The 25,566-nt window shown below is 34.8% G+C and overlaps 1 protein-coding gene across 1 annotated transcript in view; it reads left to right on the top strand.

Moving 5' to 3' along the window:
• LOC102805684 (E3 ubiquitin-protein ligase SHPRH-like) overlaps positions 1 to 25,329 on the top strand; it is a 28,644-nt gene extending 3,315 nt beyond the window's left edge. Inside the window, exons 4-26 of the mRNA XM_085505680.1 lie at positions 86 to 289; positions 504 to 579; positions 1,165 to 2,041; positions 2,402 to 2,509; positions 3,165 to 3,291; positions 3,701 to 3,825; positions 3,964 to 4,042; positions 4,646 to 4,809; positions 5,290 to 5,397; positions 13,006 to 13,074; positions 14,023 to 14,232; positions 14,745 to 14,921; positions 15,288 to 15,395; positions 15,787 to 15,920; positions 16,057 to 16,233; positions 16,810 to 16,878; positions 17,638 to 17,854; positions 18,510 to 18,653; positions 19,199 to 19,372; positions 20,028 to 20,210; positions 24,189 to 24,281; positions 24,891 to 24,983; positions 25,147 to 25,329. Coding sequence (XP_085361806.1) covers positions 86 to 289; positions 504 to 579; positions 1,165 to 2,041; positions 2,402 to 2,509; positions 3,165 to 3,291; positions 3,701 to 3,825; positions 3,964 to 4,042; positions 4,646 to 4,809; positions 5,290 to 5,397; positions 13,006 to 13,074; positions 14,023 to 14,232; positions 14,745 to 14,921; positions 15,288 to 15,395; positions 15,787 to 15,920; positions 16,057 to 16,233; positions 16,810 to 16,878; positions 17,638 to 17,854; positions 18,510 to 18,653; positions 19,199 to 19,372; positions 20,028 to 20,210; positions 24,189 to 24,281; positions 24,891 to 24,983; positions 25,147 to 25,329 — 3,899 coding nt within the window. The remainder of the gene's footprint in view (positions 1 to 85; positions 290 to 503; positions 580 to 1,164; positions 2,042 to 2,401; positions 2,510 to 3,164; positions 3,292 to 3,700; positions 3,826 to 3,963; positions 4,043 to 4,645; positions 4,810 to 5,289; positions 5,398 to 13,005; positions 13,075 to 14,022; positions 14,233 to 14,744; positions 14,922 to 15,287; positions 15,396 to 15,786; positions 15,921 to 16,056; positions 16,234 to 16,809; positions 16,879 to 17,637; positions 17,855 to 18,509; positions 18,654 to 19,198; positions 19,373 to 20,027; positions 20,211 to 24,188; positions 24,282 to 24,890; positions 24,984 to 25,146) is intronic.
• Positions 25,330 to 25,566: the final 237 nt, after the last annotated feature.

The raw sequence follows: 25,566 nt of genomic DNA on the forward strand, positions 1-25,566 counted from the left end.
TAGTTTGGGAGTCATGTACTAAACATGTCAATTTTAAATATGCGTTTGGATATTAAATCACTTCTTCTATTTACTATATTTTTAGATATTAGTGGTAGCAAAGGTAAGAGTCAAGATATAAATGTGTTTTTTGATTATGTTCGGGATTATCATGAGAAAGAGACAAGGCTGTGTGATACCTATCCACAACATCCAAACCTACTTCCTACCTTGAGACCTTACCAGTCTAAAGCAGTTCTGTGGATGTTGCAAAAAGAGCATTATGGGAAAGAAGACACTTGTGAACAAGGTAATTAAAGTAGAGATGCTGACTTGTATAGATAGTGTTTGATCAAATTAATTTTGATCAAAACCAGGAGCCAATGAGAAATTATGTCCATGTTGTTTAAAATCAACAGGTCTGTAACTACAAGCAATCAAGGATCTATTATAACTGTGTATTTAGTGACTGACGCTATTTATACCATATGATGACATAATGATTGATTAATTTGTTTTCATAGATGATGTCCATCCACTGTGGCGTATGTTTCAAAGCAAGGATAACAAGAAATTATATTACAACATTTACAATGCAGAGTAAGTAACCTACACTATCAAAATGAACTCAGTTTCAATTGAAAATAAATTCTGATTAAAATAAATTAATTCACAGTAGGACAGTGTTATAATTATATTGGAGATAAAACTAAAATTTATTCACATATCTGAAGAATCTGCAGAAAGTTTGGTGAGTGGCGCAAAAGTTGACAGGTGGGTCACCCACCTTAAATTCCTTGTAATGAATGATTGTTCAATATACTTCAATGTGTGTGAAATGGTTACCAGGGAAATGGCCATTACCAGGGAAATGACTGACCAGACTATGCTGGTTAATGTCATTAACATTAATTCCAAAATAAATTAGATCTGTTTCTGGGCAATTCATGTGTTGTGCTCACAAGTTTTATTTTTTAAATGAAACAACGAAAAAAAAAGTTTTTCATATATGCCAGATCAAATTTCTTGATGTTTCAAATATAAAAAATAATTGTATCAATCATCTTCATTTTTTTTAGAAAACTTTGGACCAGAAACAGAACTTAAGAATAAATTTTTTCCTAGTAAGACTAAAAGTTGGATTGATGTTTAAAACATCATCTGTAAACTGTTTTTTTTTTCTAGAATTGTTAAAGATAAACCTTTGGTTGTTGGTGAAAAACCAGGAGGCATTCTGGCTGATGAAATGGGACTGGGTAAAACAGTAGAAGTGTTGGCATGTATGTTGCTGCATCCACGAACTGATCTCAAAAATGAAGAGAAAGAAGATGATGATGAATTTCAAAATACAGAAGAAAATGTTGCCGAGAAAGTTGAATCAAATAACCCAAACTTCTACAGTGAAAACACTGAATCCATGAACCAACAACAATCAAGAAATGGTGACACGAAACCTTGTGATGATGTCTCAAATGTTGATGTTGAACTTACTGGCGATGCCTTGAATGGTGAAAATGATATTGAACTTAAGAACCAAGATGGACATGAACAAAGTGTCTACAGTGAAGACACTGAATCCAAAAACCAACACAGATCCGAAACTAGTGACACTGTTGAACTCACTGGAGATGTCTTGAATGGTGAAAATGATATTGAACTAAAGAACCAAGATGGACATGAACAAAGTGTCTGTAGTTACAAAAAACCCAGCAACATCATCTCTCAAGATGATGAATTCAATGACCGTATTGAGGTATTGCCTGTTGCCATGAAAACAATCGTCACTACAACTGCGCGAAATGCCATGGAAACAGACACTTCAATTATTCCTGTTGCTGTGGAAACAGACACTACTACATCTACGCCACGTTCTTACTGGAATAGGATGAGAAAAGATTTGAGATGTCAATTTCAGTGTATTTGTGGAATAAAGCAGTCTGATGATGACCATAAAACACCTATCCAGTGCAGTGAATGTGGTCTCTGGCAACATGCTGAGTGTGTTAACTACCAAAAGACAAACAAGATGCCATATTACTGTCCTCATTGTCTGGTTTCCATGGTAAATATGACTACTGTTATAGCGTCCTCGCACATCTTCTAGTTGAATCTATAAACGATTAGGTTCTTAAGGAAAATAAAATGTCAGACATTTTTGTTGTACAAATAAGAACTAATCTGATTTATATTAATTTATTTACTGATTGATTAATTTTATGCCATTATTAACTAGCCTGTTAGTCAAGTGACTAATTGTACTTATTAGATCTCACATTGGAGCAAACATTGCAACACACACACATTAGATCTAAAGTAGCAGGCAGCATTTAAGGCTTACTCAGTGATTTCAAAATATTTCTCGTTTCTCAAAATGATCAAAATTAGTTTTTACATCTAACTATATTTATGGATTGCTTTACAGCCTGCCTTACCATCTTGTGCTACATTGATAATATCCCCATCTTCCATCTACCACCAATGGGTTGATGAGATAAACAGACATATTAAAACATCTACATTGAAAGTATTGGTAAGTTGTTATTAGTTTTCTCAAACAAAGTTTGCAATTTCTCACATATTTCTGTATTTTGATAACTGTCTTTTCATTTTAGACCAAATTTGTATACATTTTTAGTTTTACATGCCTTAAAAGAAATAGACTAAAAATCTTTCATTATTTTTGAAAAGTGACTGCAAATGATCCTTCCCACGACCGAGAAACACTATAAATGCATGTTACCCTATCAATGAACTTTTCATTTTTGTGAGATGGATAAAATAGTCCCCTTCAAAGGTCTAATCACAAGAATCTATAGCAACGAAAAATGTTACAGTTTAGCACATATTGGTACCTGCCAGCCTCATTGTCCTCTCAATGATGTATAATAATATTAACTAGCTGTTCATGGAACATGTTAAATGTTTTGAACCCCATTCACCATTTTGTAACGGGTTTCAAAACATGAGATTCAGGGACAAATGTTGCATTGGTAAAAATATAGATTGAGAATGTGCTTCCTTGTCAGCAAGAATATTGCAAGAAACTCAAATTTTATCAGAGCAAGAATCTACTCAAGAATCTGGTTAAAATTTAAAGGTTTTTGTAGATTTTAGGGAGAGATAATCTTAGGGGATTGTAGATTTATACCAGTATAGCTGCTACATTGTTCGTCTTTTCTTTGTAGGTTTACCAAGGTGTCAAAAAACATGGTTTTATTCAGCCTCATACTTTATCTAAAAATGATGTTGTGATAACAACATATGAAACGCTACGAAATGAAGTCAATTATGTAGATTTACCCCATAGCAGCAGTAAGTAACTGTTACAGTAACCATTGAAGAAAACATCCCAGTGTTGTTTGCGGCGGATATTAGAACAGATATTCCAATTTCCATGATATTACAGTATGGTTATATTTTATCTTACTCACAAAAGTCACATAAAATGTGTGATCACAGAACTATGTTTCGTGTAAAGAAATTACCAAAAACCCCTGAAAACAGTGATATTTGGGTAATTTAACATTCCTATGGAGAAAAGATCTCATCATGCATGTATCTGAAAATATTATTCTTTTTCCATGGCATTCTGTCAGAATTTTCTTAAAGCCATTTAATTTTAGCGAATTTCACTTATCAACCAAAATAGCAAAATTAAAACCAGTGAATAATTAGTGCATTTTACAGTATTTACATAAATATAAACTTTTTGTTATTTCAGAAAATGAAGGTCATCGACTTCGCCATGCTAAGCGATACATGGCCATACCAACTCCTCTCATAGCAGTGGAATGGTGGAGAATATGTCTGGATGAAGCACAAATGGTTGAGTCTGCTACTACAAAGGTATGCAGTAACCATGACTACAAATGTAACCATGACTACAAAAGTAACCATGACTACAAAAGTGATGTTTACTATGTTTAGATGCCATTTTTTAAAAATATTTTTTTACATTTATTTTCTGTTTATCCCAATTTATAGGCGGCTGAGATGGCTTTAAAACTGAGTGCTATCAATAGATGGTGTGTTACAGGGACACCTATACAAAAAGGAATAGAAGGTGAGTGTTTGTTGTTTAACTCCTCAACCTCAACCTGGCTTGTCTCCATAGTTTTGTTCAGGCTTACACACTACATATCATCTCTAATGACTCCTTGTGTGCAGACTAGCTTGCGCCATTTTTAGCAGAGAGTGCAGGCCAGGTGCTGAGCGGCAGTCTGGAAAAGATGCAAGCCAAGTGCAGAGGGAAACACAGACTAGGTGCTGAGGGACAATCTAGAAACTCACATCATTTTAACAGGGGTGCAGGCCAGGTGCTGAGGGGCAGTTTGTGAACTCACAATGTTCTTAGCAGGGAGTGCAGAGAGGTTCTGAGGGGCAGTCTGGAAGGGGTGCAGGGATGAAGAAAATGCAGTCTGGAAACAAGCTACATTTGTTGGGGTTGCAGATTAGGCTCTGAGGGACAATCTAGAAACTTGCATCATTTTTAACAGGGATGCAGGCATGGTGCTGAGGGGCAGTCCATCAACTTGCAGTAGGAAGTACGACACTTATAAATATGTTATATTTCAGACATTACTGCAAATCAGCTTTAAATACAATGATAAAATCTGCTAAACAGTGCGCAAAGCTGTTGCTAATGAAATTTAACTACTTGTTGCAGATATGTATGGCTTATTGCTGTTTCTTGGTGTGGATCCATACTGGGTGAGACATTGGTGGCATCGGTTGCTATATCAACCATATGTACATGGTAATTTCACACCAATAAATGAAGTAGTTGCCAAAGTTTTGTGGCGAACGGCAAAGAAAGATGTTCTAGATCAGGTAAACACTAGTTACATTTTTATTTTTAGCTTCAGTGTATGAAACATCTAGACCCTTTGAGATGTAATCCTTAAAATGATGTGACTGTAAATGTCAAACAAGAGAGCATATACCCAATTTTGATAATAATAATTAGTCCCCCTTTTAGCTTGTTTAATGATACATTTGATGAATATCATTACAGAAATATCATTACTGAGAAATGTGAAAACTAATTAATTTTAGTGAAATAAATAATAATAAAATTAAGGATAGCTGACGACAATTTCATGACTAAAATCAAACATTTCTGCTATTCTGCAACCAGAACACGCATTTCATCCAAATTTGATACATACATAGAATATAATTTTATTTTATCGTGTATGATTCAAAATGGCCGACTACAGGGTCATGGTAACAATTTAATACAGTGTAGGTGATTGTGTCTTTAGCAACTCTGTCTGTTTCTTCACCATTGTATCAAATTTTTTTCCACAGATAAATATTCCAGCACAGACTCAGAAGACACATTGGCTGAAGTTCTCTCCCGTGGAAGACTATTTCTATCAAAGAAAACATCAAGATTGTTCTAAAGATGTGATTAGAGTGGGTATTCTATATTGCCTCTATATTGTAACAATACAATATGATAGTAGTACCTGTCAGCCTTGGGTGCCAACTTCCTACATAATAAGTTTAGTTGACGTCAGTAAGGGCATACGGTCATAAAAGCCTTGCACCAACTCAGCCTCACGTGTGAGGTATTACCTATTAAAGGCAACGTTTACGTTTATTTAAATATGTATATATGTGTCCTGGGCAAGATGTTAAACTACATCCGGTTGTGAAGTATATGGACGTGGGAGAATGAGGTTACCCTTTGCCACAACTACCTCCAGGTCACCCTTGGGCAAGGTGTAGCACCCGTGAGCCTTGGGTGCCAACTTCCTACATAATAAGTTTGGTTGACGTCAGTAAGGGCATACGGTCATAAAAGCCTTGCACCAACTCAGCCTCACGTGTGAGGTATTACCTATTAAAGGCAACGTTTACGTTTATTTAAATATGTATATATGTGTCCTGGGCAAGATGTTAAACTACATCCGGTTGTGAAGTATATGGACGTGGGAGAATGAGGTTACCGGTACCCTTTGCCACAACTACCTCCAAGTCACCCTTGGGCAAGGTGTAGCACCCGTGAGCCTTGGGTGCCAACTTCCCACATAACAAGTTTGGTTGACGTCAGTAAGGGCATACAGTTGTAAAACTCCTGCACAAACAGATCCGCATAGGTGGAAAATTTTCATGTAAATATGTATATATTAGTTTCAGTTGTTCTTAGCATTTGGCAGGGGGGATCGTAACCTCTTGTGGTGAGAACCAGTGTGACTGGCCTGCCAACGGGGTGCTAAGGATTTCATTGGAAAAGTTATCAGTTACATCCGTTAATGTAATTTCGTTTTACATACCCGTAAATCAAAAATCACAATACAATACAATACAATACATTCCACAATACAATACAATCGGGTGAACGCGGTGCTTTTCAGCGCTCCCCGATTTTCTGCCTGTTTTGCGTTTTTTGCGTTCGTTGTGCGCCCGTGTTTTTACACAGTTGTATATAGTGTGTCTACCCTTTACGTGAGTAATTTATATTTGTTGTTTTTTGTTATTATTGTGGTTTTTGGAGGCATTTTCTGCCTCGTCGGTGGTAAGATTCCGGCGACCAATATGGCGGCCGCTGAGAAGAGGCCTTCATCGTCACCAAATGTAAAACTCACCAGGAACCATGCCATAAGGTGTGAGAATATTGACGGCATTCCTGTTGAAACATATGTAGAAGCCGTTTGTGATATTGTTGGGGCAAATAGCATCATAGCGGCATCCAGGATGAACCGTTCTGTTGTTGTTTTTCTTACACACGTTACATGGGTTGAAACGGTTGTTATTTCGGGTCTCGATATTGGTGACTTACATATTTCAGTTGAACCACTTGTACGCCCCTCCACTAAAATTGTTTTGTCAAATGTCCCCCCATTTTTACCTGATGAGTGTATTACTTCTATTCTTTCAAGTTATGGACGTGTGACGAGTGCGGTACGAGCGATTCCGCTGGGATGTAAGAGACCGTCTCTGAAACACGTCAAATCATTTCGACGTCAGGTTTATGTTCACTTGAAAGATGTCAGTATAAATGGTTTACTTCCAATCACTTATCAGGGTCAGATATTTAATATTTATGTTTCAACTGATGAACTGGTTTGTTTCGAGTGTAAAATGAAAGGACATACACGAAAATCATGTCCAAATTCTCAAAGCATTGTTACGCAAATGGTGATGGGGGAAAACAATGAAGGCTCCCAAAGAATTTCTACAGGTGTTCAAGGTGTTAATGAAACTCATAAAGTGAATGGTACAACTGATCCCTCTTTGCAAACAGATCTCACCGATAAACAAAATGTGACCAGTGTTGAAGTTGATAAAAACAATAGTGATCAAATTGTTAATACAAGTAATGAAAACCACATAGATACTGATGAAAATGATATAACAGATAATGTTGAAATGGTTAATCTTTCAACCAAAAAACGTGCGCGATCAAAATCCCCAGTGATTCGAGAAGGTCATAACAATGACATCTCAACAGATAGCAATATAATCAAACCAAATATTAAAAAACGAAGTGATGGTACGCTAAGCAATATAGTGTGTGACATTGAACAACAACCAAACGATGAAGAGAGGGTACGATCCCCTCCTTCAACTGCCAATGAACACCCATCCACTTCATCCCCCTCACCGCTGCCATCCACTCAACCCCCACATGTGTATGCAGAGGTGACTGTACTCAAACCGGTACCCCAGCCAGAAAGTACTGATTTGTCTTCTTTCCCACCAACGCCCTCCCTTGATTTTACAGACAACTCCCCTAGTTATTCACCATTGTCAGGAATGCCAGTAGACATCAGTGATGTGAATGAACAATCCCAAGACCTTTTTGATTCTCAAAGTACATCGAGAGAAAATAATGATAATTGCCAAACTGCCAGTGATGAAAGTGACAGTGAATCTGTCATTTCAAATGTGTCTATTGGTATCATGAGTAGTGAGGAGAGTATATCAAATGCAAAATTAAATGATTTTTTATTGTCGACACGACATTCCCGCAAGTTTATTGACAGATGTTTTGAGTTCTGTCCAAATCTCAAAGTGTTGGTGTGGCATTTTATCAATTATCGTAACACTCAGAAACTAAACGCTTCTGAGAAAATACGCATGAACAGGCTTATTAAAAAGGTTAAAAAACAAATAAGGACTGGCAAATTTATAGCTGATTTTTAAACCAAAACCATATAATGGAGGGTTCAATTTCTGGGGCAACATACAATGTTAATGGATGTCGCGACTCACTTAAAAGATTCAGTGTTTTCAACTATATTAAGCGTGATCACCCCTGCAATTTTTACTTATTACAAGAAACACATACTCTTGCGTCCGACGAAAACATATGGAAGCTAGTATGGCGCGGAACGGGCATTTTTTCTCATGGCACTGCTAACCGCGCGGGTGTGGCTATATTGTTTCCTCCAACAACAGTTGTACACATTTTATCACAATGTGAAATCATGCCAGGCTATGTCCTGCACACACACGTAGAATTAAACAATAATCCTGTACACATTATAAATGTATATGCACCCATAAATGGCGCGGAACGAATGGAATGCTTTAATAAAATAAAACAATTTATCCCTACTTTAAATAACGACCCACTGATTATGGGAGGAGATTTTAATTGTACAACCGATCCTGACATGGATCGCAATAGGGGACGGGAGCCTGACATGCGTACTGCTAACCTCCTTACTTCAGTTATTCGTCGTCACAAACTAATTGATACGTGGCGTCACCACCATGGGAATGCTGTTAATTTTACTTGGGGGCGTAGTGGTACACTTGTTCGCCTGGACAGAATGTACATTAGCAAGTGTATGCGTGGGAAAATCAAGTCTGTTGAAATTAGTAACGGGGCGTTGGCTTATTCTGATCACTCTCTTGTTAGTATATCAATAACAATTAACAATGGTAAAAATAAAAGTCCTGTATGGTGTATGAACACACAAATTTTACAGGATGATGAATATGTTAAAGAAATTACGGATTTCTGGCTGGAATGGCAACTTTGTCGTGAAAACTATTCACATATTCAAACTTGGTGGGACGTGGGAAAGAATAAAATAAAATTAATTACTCAACAGCATTGCGCATTCAAGCAATATAAACACAAACAAGCAAAACAAACATTGGAAAGGGACATCCGAGCTATGGAGCGCGATATCACCCAGAATTCGCCGCCCACAAAATCATACATAGAAAAAAAGAGACTCCTTTCAAACATGGTTCAACATGAGAATAAAGGTCTCATCACACGAGCGCGGCACCATTTTCTAAATGAAAATGATGTGTGTAATACTTTCTTTTTCCAAATAGAGAAAAAGAATGGAAACAAAAAAGCTATTTTTCAGCTCAGGCGTCATGACAACAGTCTCACACAAAATCAAGCTGAAATCCGCAAAATAGTACGCAACTTTTACACTAAGTTGTATACTACAGATAATATTGATATAGATGCACAGAATACCATCCTTGAGGGCCTGCCAAAGCTGAGTAATACCGACCGCGATGACCTTGATGAGCCTATTACGTATGGCGAACTTACTAACACCGTAAAGCAACTTGCGCATGGGCGAACTCCCGGCATTGACGGGATTCCGAACGAGTTTTATCAAAAATTTTGGAATCTTATTGGGAAAGACCTCTGTGACGTGTTCAGTAAAGCCACTGAAGAAAATGTGTTTCCACTTTCTTGCTCTAGAGCAGTTGTTACCCTACTCCCAAAGAAAGGTGATATTACACAACTAAAACACTGGCGACCTGTGAGTCTTCTTTGCAGTGATTATAAGATCTTCACTAAAACACTAGCAATACGTCTGCGCGGGATCATTGGTTGCATAATTCACCCAGATCAAACTTGTAGTATTCCAAACAGGCATATCCATGACAACATCAGTCTATTACGTGACAGCATTGACTGTGCTAATATGACTAACTCTCCCCTCGGCATCGTGGCTCTAGATCAAGAAAAAGCATTTGACAGAGTAAATCACGCTTATCTATTCAACACACTTCATGCTTTTGGGTTTGGTGACAAGTTTATTTCTTACATTCATCTTATATATTCAAATGCTCAGTCCCTTTTCCGTATAAATAGTGCTCTCACCCCTCCCGTCATGCTGTCACGTGGTATTAGGCAAGGTTGCTCATTGTCCACAGCCCTTTATGTTATTGCCATTGAGCCACTGCTCCATAAAATCAGAAATGATGGAAATATTAAAGGTTTAACAATACCGCATCTCAATAATGAACACTGTAAACTTACAGCTTATGCTGATGATATAGAATTTTTTATCACACATAAACAAGAATTCGCATCACTTGCTGCATGGTTGCGTATTTATGAATGCGCGTCAAATGCGAAAATCAACCTCGACAAGTCGGAAGGTTTATGGGTTGGTAGCTGGCGCAACAACACGTTTTCTCCTCTCAATATTAAATGGAACAACACCGGGTTAAAATTGTTGGGCGTTTTTCTCGGGAATGATAAAATGTATACCAAACAGAACTGGACTGAGTTGGTTTCAAAGATAAATAGAAAAATTGAATTCTGGAACCACTTTGTTCACAGTATGTCCTATAGGGGGCGCTCTATGGTAATTAACAACATTATGTCATCCCAACTACTATACCGCTTTACTAGCCTAGTGCCACCCACTGATGTTGTTTTGAATATACAAAGGTCGTTACTTGACTTCTTTTGGCAAGGTCGCCATTGGGTTGCTGCTAAAACACTTTATCTTCCTCTGGAAAAGGGGGGACAAAATGTTACCCATCTCCCCACACGTATCAGCGCCACGCGACTTAATTATATTCAAAGATATCTTTATGGCAATACTGATCATTTTTGCTTTAAGTTCACTGACTACTTCTTCATCCAAGCAAGCAAAATGTCTTATACTAGGCAGCTGTTGTGCACCACGAATAGCCTTCCTTTAAAACTGAAGAGCATACCACCATTCTATCGTGAACTCCTTCAATGCTGGAAGTCAGTAGATAAGGTGCGTAAATTTAATGACAATAATCCGATTGATATTTTTAATGAACCACTTTTTCACAATGCATTTATTAATCATCCTATTAGAAAGGAACCTTTTGCACTCAGTCACTTTGTGGACGCTGGTATAACCAAAGTCTGTGATCTGGTCCATGAAACAAATCGAACGTGGCTGGAAGCTTCAAACATCTCAGATAGAGTAAATATACATTCTGAACGCATTCTGCAGCTCAGTCTCAAGGTTATTCATGATTCCATGCCTACCAAATGGAAGGATACTGTGAACAATTATTTCAAACAAAAAAACAAGCGTGCTCATGCTCTCTCTCATCTCAGTTTTCAGCTACACTTTTCTGATGAGCTAAATCTAGCGCTTTATAAACTTGAAAAAGGCGCAATATATAAATATTTAATTGAAGTTCTCAGTACTAGTGGTCGTCAACAACAACCAAGAAACGTATGGTGTGACATACTTAGTCTGCCTGAAACAACTAAACCAAATTTTCAGGACTGTTATGCAGCACCAATTACGACGTATGACGGAGATATGCAGTGGCGCATATCCCATGGCGCTTTTGCAACTGGTAGTTTCCTTTTCAAAGCTCGGTTATCAAGCTCGGATAAGTGTATTTTTTTGTGGCGAGGTGGATACACTTGAACACATCTTTATAGAATGCCCATCTAATAACGAGCTATTACATACTTTCAAAATAATCACATCTGGTCTGCTTCAAACAGGCTTTCGTATGCCAATCTGGTGGTTTTTAATTCTGCCACCGCGTCGTTCTAAGGGTTTTCTTTCCCGACAGGCACAACAAATGTTTTGCCTATTAACGAGCATGGTGAAAGCTGCAATTCACACCAGTCGTCGAAACAAGAGGCAACAAAAAGGTGTCAGTGATTCTCTAGAAATTTTCAAAACGAGACTTATTTTGAGGATCAAAACGGAATATGAATACCACCGTTTTAAAAATCAGCTACCTAAATTTGAAACATTTTGGGCAGTGGACGGTGTGTTATGTGATATTCAGAATGATGCACTTCAAATTCATCTGCAAACCTAGGTTTTACTTGTCCACTTCGCTGTTTAGGGCTTTTGCCCTATTGAGTCATATCTAGTATTCTTTTATCCGCTTTGGTAATTGTTGTGGTACTCCCTGGTTTCGTGACATTAGTCGTGTCAGAGGATTTTGTTCTCACGGTGGATATCAGTCTACACACACAAACACTGATTTGCCACCCTCTTGGCTTGTCATTTTCCTCAACACACTGATTGCGCGGGTGAACGCGGTGCTTTTCAGCGCTCCCGGTTTGTTACAGGTTTGGCCTCATGGCTTAGTAGTGTCGGTTTTCAGCTTTAAAACATATTTTTTATGTCCTGGGTACGACGTTAAAATTGCATCCGGTTGCGGAGTTTTTGTACTCGGGAGAATGAGGTTACCCTTTGCCACAACTACCTCCAGGTCACCCTTGGGCAAGGTGTAGCACCTGTGAGCCTTGGGTGCCAACTTCCCACATAACAAGTTCGGTTGACGTCAGTAAGGGCATACGGTCGTAAAACTCCTGCACAAATAGATCCGCACAGGTGGACAATTTTTCATGTAAATATGTAGATATTAGTTTCAGTTGTACATAGCATTTGGCAGGGGGGATCGTAACCTCTTGTGGTGAGAACCAGTGTGACTGGCCTGCCAACGGGGTGCTAAGGTTTTCATTGGAAAAGTTATCAGTTACATCCGTTAATGTAATTTCGTTTTACATACCCGTAAATCAAAAATCACAATACAATACAATACAATACAATACAATACAATACAATACAATACAATACAATACAATACAATACAATACAATACAATACAATACAATACAATACAATAATACAATACAATACAATACAATACAATACAATAATACAATACAATACAATACAATACAATACAATACAATACAATACAATACAACACAACACAACACAACAATACAATACAATACAATACAATACAATACAATACAATACAATATTGTTAATTTGTATGCAGGTAATGAACAAATGGCCTCAAGATCCTGATACTAAGCTGAATAAATTGGACAGAGATGTTGTTCATGCTGTAAGTACTTTATTTTAGTCCTATAACCTTTCTGAGTTTCACCACCTTTTATAAAAGTTCCATCAAAATGTAGACACCACTATCATATTTACTTTATTAGAAGTTTAGTTCAATTATATAGCTAAGGATTTATAAGGTAAAGGTAGCAACTGACATCATAACCATGGTGATATATGGTGATCTCACGTGAAGCAAATTCTTGCTCTTCGCGAGCTTTTTAAAGCGATCTTGTTTCGTACTCGTCAATCAAATTTCTGACCAACAACACAGTATGCAGTGGATTCTTAGAAATGTTTGATTACGTCAATAAGTGAGATTATCGCTGTATATTCAAATACGCATATTACTTAATGTTTTGCGACACTATCAAAAAGTGTCTGAGATATATACACTAATCAGTTCTTTCACTGACTCACTAATTTGCTTTAGACTTCTTGTTTGTTGATTTCTCTTGCCATATTGTGAACATCTTGCAATTCACGTAACTTCTTCAATTCACCTGAGATCTTAATCTCATATCACACCTTTGCATACTCTAATCTTATAAATCAGTGATATATCTCTACTGGGGACTAATATAAGAAATATACGATGTCTGTATATGCATGAATTATGGGAACTATACTAAATGTTCAGTTTTCATTGATTTTCAGTGCATCCAAATATTGGTGATTGTTTTGCCTTCCCATTATATTATATGTTCAAATTTTATTGAAAAACATGTTGATTCACAATGATTCCAATTTTTTTTTTTACCACACACAACTCTGAAACCATTTCCATAGGAAATCGTATGGGACATTCATGTTTACTTAACCATGTTAAGATTCACAAGTAAATAATTGAAAAATCTTACCAAATAATAGAATGATTTGATTAGTGCGTCACATCTTGTCAGGACCAAATGAACCTGGATTTATTTTAATCGACCCATTTTTTGGTTTTCAGATGATGTTACCGTTGTTAAAGCTGCGTCAAGCTTGTTGCCATCCACAAGCAGTTCGTGGAGAATTCTTACCAATACGTAAGACAATGATGACAATGGAGGAATTACTGCAGTCCTTGATTCAGAAAATCAAAATAGAATGTGAAGACGCACATCGTCAGCTTATATGCGCTCTGAATGGTATAGCAGCATTACATATCATTAAAGATGAAGTGAGTAGACATAAATTAAATATGCCTAGAATGGTATTAGTCTGATACTACAACTAAACTCTCCACAGAGACAATTTTGCACATGGAGCCAATGAGCACCCAAATTTAAAATAAAAATACCGGTAAGTTTTGTGTTTTGTGTGTTAAACGTCTCAAAATTGAAGCCGATTCAACTGCACTTGAATTTGCAATATTGGAAATGTTAAATAATCACTGTAAAAGTATCAGTCCACCATTTTAAGACTGAAGAGTTTTTGTTAAAAACCTTCTAAAAAAAGCTTGACATTTGTGGTTATATTCGTGTTCCCCTCTCCCAAATTAAGGAGTGCTTTGCTGTCGGAAGAAGTGAGGAGACATAGATTATTTATAGTTAAAAATTAAGTTTGTGTCAGATCAAAATTCAGGACCCCCAAAAAAACAGTATCATAACAAAATTAGATAGAGCAAGTTGAAAGCCTTGTGTTAAATACTTATTTCTGATGATCATGTACGTGTCTGATTTTATTTTGCAGCATGTGGAGGCTGTTGGCAAATACCGTGATGTTCTAAGATCTATTGAGGAACATAAGGAACAACTGAAAACAGATTCAATCCAAAGATTACATACAGTGTACAACCTACATCAAATATTAAAACAGAACCATCCCAATGTTGGACATACACTTAGAGAAAGTAAACTGGAAGATGAGGTATTGTAAAACATAAATATGTAACAGTAGAGTGAGACATTGCTGGGAGTGAGTGACAAAATGGAAAGAGGTTGAGTTCAAGTTTGTTTCCATGGAAACAATGACTTGCCTCTTGTGTAGGTCATTTTGAAACAAGATTCAAAAATGTTCCCCTTTTTTTTAACTTTACCTTTTTTCAAGAAATGTTTTATCTTTATCTTTTGTAATTTCTTGTAATGTGTTTTGTTTGTCAATTACAAATGTAACGATTTCATCACTACTAACAACCTACTAGGTCAAGTGTTTCTCTCATCTGTATATAATGTTTCATGTTGCACCAGTATTTCATGAGTTCTGTGACTTTTACATTAATAATATCATTTGCAGGCAGAAGAAATCCGTACAAATTACATGGCAAAGACCATCGCCCTGGTCAGCCAATCACAAGAACATTTAATCCCAATTCAAAACAAGATTGCTGAGTTGAAAAACCAGGTGAATAATTTATTCTTTTTAATAATATTAATGCACTTTACTTATTTAATTTTCCGACCTTGTTACTATATATTGCTTTTATATATTATTTTGTTTTGCAACTTTCCAACATTTTTACACCTTTTGTTCAAACTTATCATTTCAGCAAGTCTCAGAAGTATTGGGGCAGACAATTTGCAAACTCGCTAGCGAATTGGCTAACTGTTTTGGTTTTGACTAAACGGTTGACGCCAATTCGCTAGCGAGTTTGCAAATTGGCTGCCCCAATACTTCTGAGATTTGCTGTAACAATTTGGTTAGTGGAGTGGTTAGGTGCAGGATATGGTTATTTGACCCAGAAATAATAACAAATATGAAAACATAAGTTAACAGATGCATTGTGGGTAATTAGTTTCAGATTACTGGTAGCCATTGGTGGATTGATGCTACAGAATGGTGCATACTTAATTCTACTGACCCAGAATTAATGGATAAAATTAAAGATGCATTTTTGCCAAAACCGCAAGACGACAGTATTAGTTTTAAGTAAGTTATGTTAATTTGTTATTATTTCCATTTCAACAAAGACAATAAAAGTTTTAACATTATTTTCATCTAAATTTGTGAAATTGCTCATATTAATACGTACTAATATTGTATATTGAATGAATACTTGTTGCAGATTTCGCACCGTAAGAGGTTTACAGTTTGTTCTGACTTCAGAATTAGAGAAATTACAAGCTTCTCATGATGTGGTTTTGGATAAATTGAATTTGTTAAGATGTGATCTAACAAAAGAAGTGTTGAATTCAGCAATAGATTGCCATCTACGACCATATAAGGGAAAAATCAAACATGAGTAAGTCATTGCGTAGTTGTAAGCAATTAATGGGAATTAGAAAAATGAAGTTGATAATGGAATTGTTGAGACCTGACAGTCGATGAAATGCAAAATTTGTTAAAAATGTATTCCTCTTGTCAGACTATGGTTATTTTATGAAATGAATGATGAATTACCTGATCAATCTTTTTGCACAATGACAGATATAGCAGTTTCAACAAAGCTTTTCTGGCAATTTTAGTGCTGAAATTGTAGGCCACTTGCAAGACATCTTTGCTCGAAAAGGTACTCCATTCGAAATACTTTTGTCCAAAAAGGGATTTATTTCCAGACCCTGACTGAAGAATACCCTCACTTCCTCTCGATTGAGACCAACTTCTTCAGTAAATTCAATGAAAATGAAACCCACTTCTGACTTAGAGCACCTAAGTTAGTAAAAATTAAACAGACTTCTTCCAGTGAGCACCTAAGTTCATGAAAATGAAACCCACCACTGAGTTAGAGCACCTAGGTTCGTTAAAATGAAGCTGATTTTTTTATATGTCAATAATTTTTTGATTATTTAAACTACTAGTACTTTTTCTTTGTCTACAGTTGTGTTTTCTGTCAAGCAGATGAATTGCTCACTGAATATGAAACTAAACTGTTTTCCATGAAAACAAAGTGAGTTTTAAAACTGCATACTAATGATCTAATTTGCATATAAATTGCCTGACACTGTTCATTTGATGAATTATCTAATATTTGGGTTTACATGTCACTGAGTTTCTAAAAAGTGAGCTTGTGTTGTCATTATATTTCCATGAGTTGTATAGGAGTGTTGTATCTTGCCTGCTATAATGTCCATCGAATATAATCTACAGAAACATTGCATTATAAAACCCACCATTGTAGTCATTATATTCGCCAAAGTTAAATCTGAGCATCAATTCCACTTTTTAGCTCCGCTGTCGACTTTGTCGAGCGGAGCTTATCATATGAGTAATTGTTCGTCGTCCGTGTCAATATTTTACTTTTTCGACTTCTTCTTGAAAACTACAAGCCTGAATGCTTTGATACTTGGTGTATAAGTACCTTGGGTAGACTTCTCTTAGATTTGTTCATTTCATGATGATATCTTTATTTCTCTAATTTTGATGAATATTTTTGTAATTTTTGGTAAAAGGTGATATTTTCCACTTCTTGTTGAAAACCACAAGTCTGATTGTTTTGATACTATACATTTTGTTCATTTTCTAATGATATCTTCAGTTCTTTTAAGTTCTTTAATTGAAATGTGCATTGCTAACAGCGGAGCTATCTCAGCCGAGAGGCTGCTTGTTCTATTTGCTGCTCTGTAATATACTGTTATATGAATTTGTGCGTGTTTTTATCAGATGTCTTCATAATTCTTAACTCTATTATTATTTTGTCATTTTTCAGACAAACTGAAGAAATTATTATTGAAAAAGATGGTGAAGATGTCCAACTGACAGGTCATGGTAGTAGGACCAAGGGATCATGGGCTCCCAGTGAACTTGAAAAAGTATTAAAGATCCTGCTTGGTTTTGTAAAACAATCTCTGAGTTCACAGGTCAGTTTGGTGCAGGATGGAAGTGTACACATGGAACTCTTTGAGAATATGAAAAAAGAATTTAAGGTTAGTGAAAATATCAAATTATATCTGCTCTTACTGTATTTTTGAACACAGCATTGCAGTAATTTAATTATTTTATACATACAGGTAATTCAGACAGCCACAGTGCTTTTGAGTTTTTTTTTTTGGTAAGGGGTTGTTCCTCCCCTCACGAAAAACCATATTAATTTGTTACTTCCTTCCCCTTATCTTGAATGGTTTACCTGTATAACATTCCCTGTAAATGTTATAAGTTATGGTGTGGTATCTGTAAACCAATCAAGCATCAGGGAGATTGTGAATTTGACAGCAGTGGTTAAAAGTACATGTTAGTCACTTGTCAGACTTGCAGCATCCATTGTTGGGAGACAGTCCCTCAACAGGACTGTGTTGAGGGACTGTGGTTGGGAGAATGCAGTCTATAAATTCAGATTTGAAGAAAGAAATCATAAAACTTGATGGTACTGTACTGTTCTTGTCCTCAGTGTATATACAAAATCACAGCATCCTTGTCGCAACAAGTTACAGATTACCATGGTATAATTGAAACTTACCCTCTTTCCAGATCTATAAGTTGGTTTTCTTATTGATCTGCATAATAAAACAAATGACCTTTGCATGTATTAGTTACACAACAAGGTTAAAGGTCAAATGTTACACCTACCATTTGTATTCTTAGTGTTTACGTGCAGTACTTGTGGTGTTATGTGATCGTGTTGCGGCCGTAGATGAATTAGAGATGGCAACAATGCGGCTACGACTACGACTACCGGGTGAACAGTACGATCCTGATACTCAACCGTACATTATAGAACAAACTGAGGTTGGTTTAATTTATGTTGAAGTTGTAAATCATTTATAAGTTTAACCCTGTTTTTTCTTCCTTTTCTATCTTTAAATGTATTTTTCTATTGTTTATTTGTTAATTTTTAACCACATGAATGCAGTTTTACCTTAGCTTCAGATCAAAATTGTTGACAAAATATGAAAAACATTTTTTATTTTGTGAAAGATGACATATGTTGACTTTTTCGTACTAATATGAATTAATTAGTTATATACTTATTTTTTTCTATTTATTGATGCTTGGCAAGAATTTGAAATGTTTTTTTTTTTTTTTTTTTTTTTGGAATTTGGAATGTTTATCAGTTGCCTCTGTTTCCATGGTGATCTAAATTATTATCGTAACAGGGCATGATAGCAATTCAAAAAGATAACTCATCAAATCATGTCACAGTCATTCTTGAATAGATACTTAAATATTGTATGCCTTTTGTATTGCAAGTTACCTCCATTTTCCAGCAGAAAAATACATATGACACAATGATAGCATCTAACGCTTATTATACTCCTTGTTTTTGTCACCAGTTTGATCAGACCAAACTAAAGCATGTATCAGATAGAATTATTGCTCAGAGTGAGTTAGGAAAAAAACTTGGACAGTTACTTTATTTGAAGAACTTGGCTAAAGCACAAGATGGTTGCCAAGATGGATTTAATCCTGAACCCTGTCCTATATGTGACAGACGGCTTGGTGACCAGGTAAGCTAATTAGCCAGTATACCACTTGTTGAATGAATTATTAGCTAATTAGCCAGTAGACAAGTTGTAGAATAAATTAGCTAATTAGCCACTTGTAAGATAAGTTATTACCTAATTAGCCAGTATACCATTTGTAGATTTAATCTTAGCTAATTAGCCAGTATACTACTTATAGAATGAATTATTAGCTAATTGGCCAGTAGACACGTTGTAGAATAAATTATTACCTAATTAGCCAGTATACCACTTGTAGAATAAATTATTACCTAATTAGGCAGTATATCACTTGTAGAATTAATTATACTAATTAGCCAATATACTACTTGTAGGATAAATTTGTACCTAATTAGGCAGTATATCACTTGTAAAATTAATTATACTAATTAGCCAATATACTACTTGTAGGATAAATTTGTACCTAATTAGGCAGTATATCACTTGTAAAATTAATTATACAAATTAGCCTTCATAGAATGAATTATTAGCTAATTATTCAGTATACTAGTACTACTTGTAGAATTAGCCATGAGACAACTTGTAGATTAAATTATTAATTATCCAGTAGACGACAAAATGACTTATTAGTTAATTCATCATTATACTATGTGTAGACTATCATTATCTACTAACACAACTGGTAATTGTTTATTTTCAGTGGTGTGTTCTGTGCTGTGGTCATTGTTTCTGCAATGATTGTATGTCCATTCTTATAAAACAGTACAGAATCAATATAAAGTGTGCAATATGCCGAGAAAAGACGCCACTTACCGGTATCTCATATGTCACTACCAGTCCTGACAATCATTTAGATGAAGAAGACAAGTTAATTTCTGTCAAGGTATTGTATACATTGTATTTACTCTATTAGTGGGGCCAGTATTTACGTAAATTACAGAAGAATATAAGTGGTCAAAAGTTGTATATAAGTAATTAAGTATATAAGTGCAACTTCTAAGATAAGATAAGATAAGATAAGATAAGATAAGATAAGATAAGATAATAAGATAAGATAAGATAAGATAAGATAAGATAAGGTAATTCTTTATTACAACTGTATACATATCTATTTTGGTTTATAAAATGTAATAAAGGTGTTAAAATAAACATAACAAGTTAGATATCTAAAATCTACTACAATACAGTTACATGTAATAATGTAAAACATATTAATGACCCATTAGGTGGTTTTCTCTAATGGTATTTGCTGTTTTTATAAATTTGATAAGCTCTGTTAGTAAATATTTGTTGTTTGTATTCAATATGTGAATGAATTTTTCTTTGTTTGTACAGTGTTGAAAATTGTTAATTTTCTTAGAAAAATGTGAATATAACAACTCTCTTTCATCTGTGTAAAGTTTATATTTTGTGATGTAATGAATTTCATCCTCAAGTAGGTTGCTTTTAGTACATTTTCTGTCCTCTGTTTTTATTTTTGGTCTTTTGTGCCTTCCCATCTTGATGTTTAGTTTATAGGCACTCACTTATATATATATATATATATATATATATATATATATATATATATATATATATATATATATATATATATATATATATATATATATATATATATATATATATACTTATATATGTTCACTAATACTAGTATTGCAAATACAGTATTATAGAAATTATATATAAGATATAAGGTTAATTAACTTTCATTACATGTATTGTGCCGTTAATATGCAATCAACTCTATGTCAGTCTTCTGTGTAGTGTTTGAAATTAACGATGGCTGGAATTTTCTGCTGGCCCACAAAGATTTTTAACGTTGTCTAACGATATCTTCGGTTCTTTAATTGAAATGTGTCCCAGATCAAGGTCATCTCAAGGTCACATGTTGATTGGGGTCAGGAGGTCACCCATCTGTCAAGATCTTCCAAGAAAATATCTCAAGATCAAAAGTCATATTGTCTAACTTGTCTAACTTGTCATTCTCAATTCAGTCACATGTACAGTTACCAAATAATGCAGAAATATATTCTGGTAATAATAACATCAACTTCCTGTTTTAGCTTCAATTTCCAGTACATCATCAATTACACTATCAATGCATTACATACACAAATACGTTTCCTCTTACGGGATATGCCCTTCCAGTGACCATTGTCACAATTACAACACTGTCATAGATTCTACTTCTTCTATCCACCTAGTAGATTACCACTGTCCTCTGCAATTACAGCAGAGCTCTACAGATGACAAGGTCACTTGTATTATAAACAAATGTTTACTGTTTTGTTTCTGATAGGAAATAAAATAGAATAAAATAGAATAGAATAAAATAGAATAAAATAGAATAGAATAAAATAGAATAGAATAGAATAGAATAGAATAGAATAGAATAGAATAGAATAGAATAGAATAGAATAGAATAGAATAGAATAGAATAATGCTTCATTACATCCTTAATGAAATCTTGACATTTCAGTTTTGGTAATTGCTGTATTAAAGCTTTTTAAAATAAACTACAATCAAATTACATAAAATACAATAATAGATTTAAAATAAACAACAACTACAATGTAATTCAAACTGAAAATATAACACAATACAATAATTAATTTTCTTTTCTTATTTTGTAGGCTTTCTGTATGTATTTTAATAACCCGAGTAGACATTGTTTGTCAGTTGTGTTTAAAATGTGTATAAATTTATCTTTGTTGTAATTTTTTAAATTTGGATTGGAGAATAGACTATATAAATCTTGTCTATTTTCTGTATAGAGATCACACTCAGTGATGAAATGGATTTCATCCTAAATCATGTTACATTTGTCACATTTCCTGTCCTGAATTTTTGTTTTTGGTTTTGTGTGTCTACCCACTTCTATGTACAGTTGGTGGCAGCTAATTCTGAATTTGCTCATTGTGTGAACCGCTTGCTTATCAGTTACCTGTTGTAAATAATATTCCTGTTTAATGTCGTTTTTGAATAAACTGTAAGTCCTCAGTTTAGATTCTGTTCTTTGTATGTCTTTGTTTCATTTGTTAATGCAGTACTTTGCTGCCATTTTGTTGAAGTTTTGTTTTGTAATATCCATATGGATTTGATGTTCATTCACTATTTTGTTGAGTCTTGTTAGCCAGTAATCATTTCCTTATTTCCATTTCCTTCATAGCATTGAAAGCTATGTTGTTTTTCGTCAATGTAGTTAAATGTTTGTACATAGTTATTGACTTATAGTATAGTAAGTGTAACAATGGTAATCTACCAGTATCCATTCTTACTGCAATGTTGCTTGTTCTGTTATTCACATTTAGAATGTGCCTACAGAATCTGAAGCGGACTTTTTCAGTTTCTGTCTTGTCCCAGTTTTTGTTCGTACATACTCCCCATATTTCTCCCCCATATGTTAAATAGCAGTACTGTAATAGTAATAATGTAAAACATCACGTATACACTCCATGATATTGAAATGTTTTGAAGTCGTACTAACAATGGTTTCATCAGCAATATGGGTGGGTGTGTTATCTAATGCCTTCCTGCAACTTAACCATGCGAGTCTGGTAACTGAAATAAAAATTTTGCGTGGACGGCGACTCATACGTGAACACGGTGATGTTTACTGTGGTTGTAAATGTTTTGTTACACACTGTTCAAATATCGTCCGCCAGCAACGATTCTGACAAAAATAAGCTGGGTGACGAACTTTCTATGAATTTAAAGTCCAAGTCGTTTCACCATTCTAAGGTAATTTACTGAAAAATGATGATACCCTCGCTGTTGATCGAATGTATAGGAATAACTACTAGAAATATGTGCAAGAAAAATTTGTTACTGGCAGTACCCATCTCAATTAGCACTACATTTCCAGAAAAATAAAAATGTAAAAGTGAAACCCCATGCAGAGTAAATAAGTCAACAGCAAAACATTTTATACTCATTCCGAATTTGAAGATGAAATTTAAAGCTGAATGATGTTGAAGGTTAAGGATATAGTTTTTTTTGGCACATGTTAATTAAAATGAACTTTTTATATTTCATAGCATCTATAAGTATTATCTAACTATTCTTTGAACATTTCAGAGATCTATCATATATGGAATATTCTAAAACATTGGTCACATTCCCATGTATTTTAAATAATTAATAAATCACACAGTCAAAGTCAAGTATGAAATAATTTTAGAACAACTTTTTATGCTTACCTATGTTTCCCATGATTTAATCTATGTTTCTTAAAAAAAGTGACACAAAAAGGTTGCATCCAACGTAACATGGATTTTTAATTATGAGCTCTTTGTTATGTAGATCTGTCTTCCTGCACCTGTATTTCTGATCTGCCTCGATCCATCACATTACAATCTAATTCAAAATGGCTGAATGGTGGCCATTTTTGCTAAAAAGGCATCAAAATCCAGCATTGCTGCAATTCCAGAACTGGATCTCAGTTGTGCATCGGCTAATATTGTTCATACTCAATGCGCATACATTAGGGGTGATTTGCGTTTCAAAGTCATCTGTAGCCCATCGCCGAGGCAACAACACATGTTATGGACAGATGAAATGATTTCAGCGATTTCTTTACACAATATATAGAAACATTACATACAGGTGCTAAAATTATGTTTACTGTAAAACAATTAAACCAACAGTCTGACGCCAAAAGTTTCTTGCTGTAGTGAGGTCTATACGTGATTGTGTTTCATTCTAAATTGTTCCATTTCAAACTGTGTATATACACACACAGTGATTTCTTGAATTACATACTACTGTAAAATCTGTATTACTATATCGGATTCAAAATGGCTCATTTTAAATATGTTTACAATTTCGTTCATTACAGTTAATTGTTGTTATATTTCTGCAGGGAAGTTATTCTTCTAAAGTTGAAGCAATTGTGAGGACATTGAAAAGAATTGAACAACAGGAACAAGGTGCCAAATCACTTGTCTTTTCTACTGTAAGTAATGTGACTTTTTGAATTTATATCGGATGTGTTTGTTCCAATATATGATATATGTGTGACTCTCGTAACTAAATAGCCTACTACAACATTTGTAGAATAATTACATAACATTGTAAGAAATTACATAACTTATGGCCAAAAACCAAAATAATAAAATTAGCATAAATTTCTAAGATTTTATGTATATAGACTCCTAGACTGCTGGCAATGAAACTCATCAGTTTCTTAAACATGATCTGCTTAGGCAAACTTTGAAATTATTTGTGCATTGAGATTGCTCTCATAAATTTGCACCTAGCAGATTCAATCTCTGGGTTCCTGCAATCTAAGAAAGCATGCATCTCATTGCCAACAGCTAGATCATCACATAGCATGCATAACCTTTCCTCTGGTGGTACTTGTAAATACCTTAATTTCTCTATTGGTAGTTTATGATTCTACATACATGTCTCTTGTATACCCATCAGGCGACCATGTCAGCTGTTTATTTGGCCAATTGTAATTTGAATATGTAATATTTAAGATTACATTTGTGGTGTAAATGTTAGAATGTACATGCTATGTATGTTTAAAATTTCATAATACCTATATTTGTTGTTTCAGTGGCAGGTAGTTTTAGATGTTGTTGCCATGGCACTAAAAGATAATGATTTGGAATACCGGTATATTGTCAATGCAGGACATAGACATTTCCAGGTAAGAATATATATTTTATATATTGCTATACACTGAGATAGTGCTATATAATTTATTATGCATGTTTCCTATCAATCTTGTTGCCAAAGTATTAACTGTGACAATAATGTGTAATGCTTCTTAGTTAATGGGCTTATAACACTATGCATATGATATATTTCAGTCAAACTTGTCAGATTTCAAGTATGATGATACAGTGAACACATTATTGTTACCTGTTCATTGCGGTAGTCATGGTTTGAACATTGTAGAAGCCACTCATGTCTTTCTCATTGAACCACTGATCAATCCTGCCAGTGAAGTACAAGCCATTGGAAGAGTGCATCGGATTGGTCAAACTAAGTAAGTCATATTCATTTTGTTAGAGTGCACTGGATTGGTCAAATTAAGTAAATCATTCATTCTGTTAGAGTGCACTGGATTGGTCAAATTAAGTAAGTCTCATTTATTCTGTAAAAGTGCACTGGAATAGTCAAATTAAGTAAGTCATATTCATTCTGTTAAAGTGCACTGGATTGGTCAAATAAGTCATATTCATTCTGTTAGAGTGCACTGAATTGGTCAAATTAAGTAAGTCTCATTT

This window comes from Saccoglossus kowalevskii, chromosome 11 (assembly GCF_978046115.1).
Source record: "Saccoglossus kowalevskii chromosome 11, keSacKowa6.1, whole genome shotgun sequence".
In the NCBI taxonomy this organism is placed as follows: domain Eukaryota; kingdom Metazoa; phylum Hemichordata; class Enteropneusta; family Harrimaniidae; genus Saccoglossus; species Saccoglossus kowalevskii.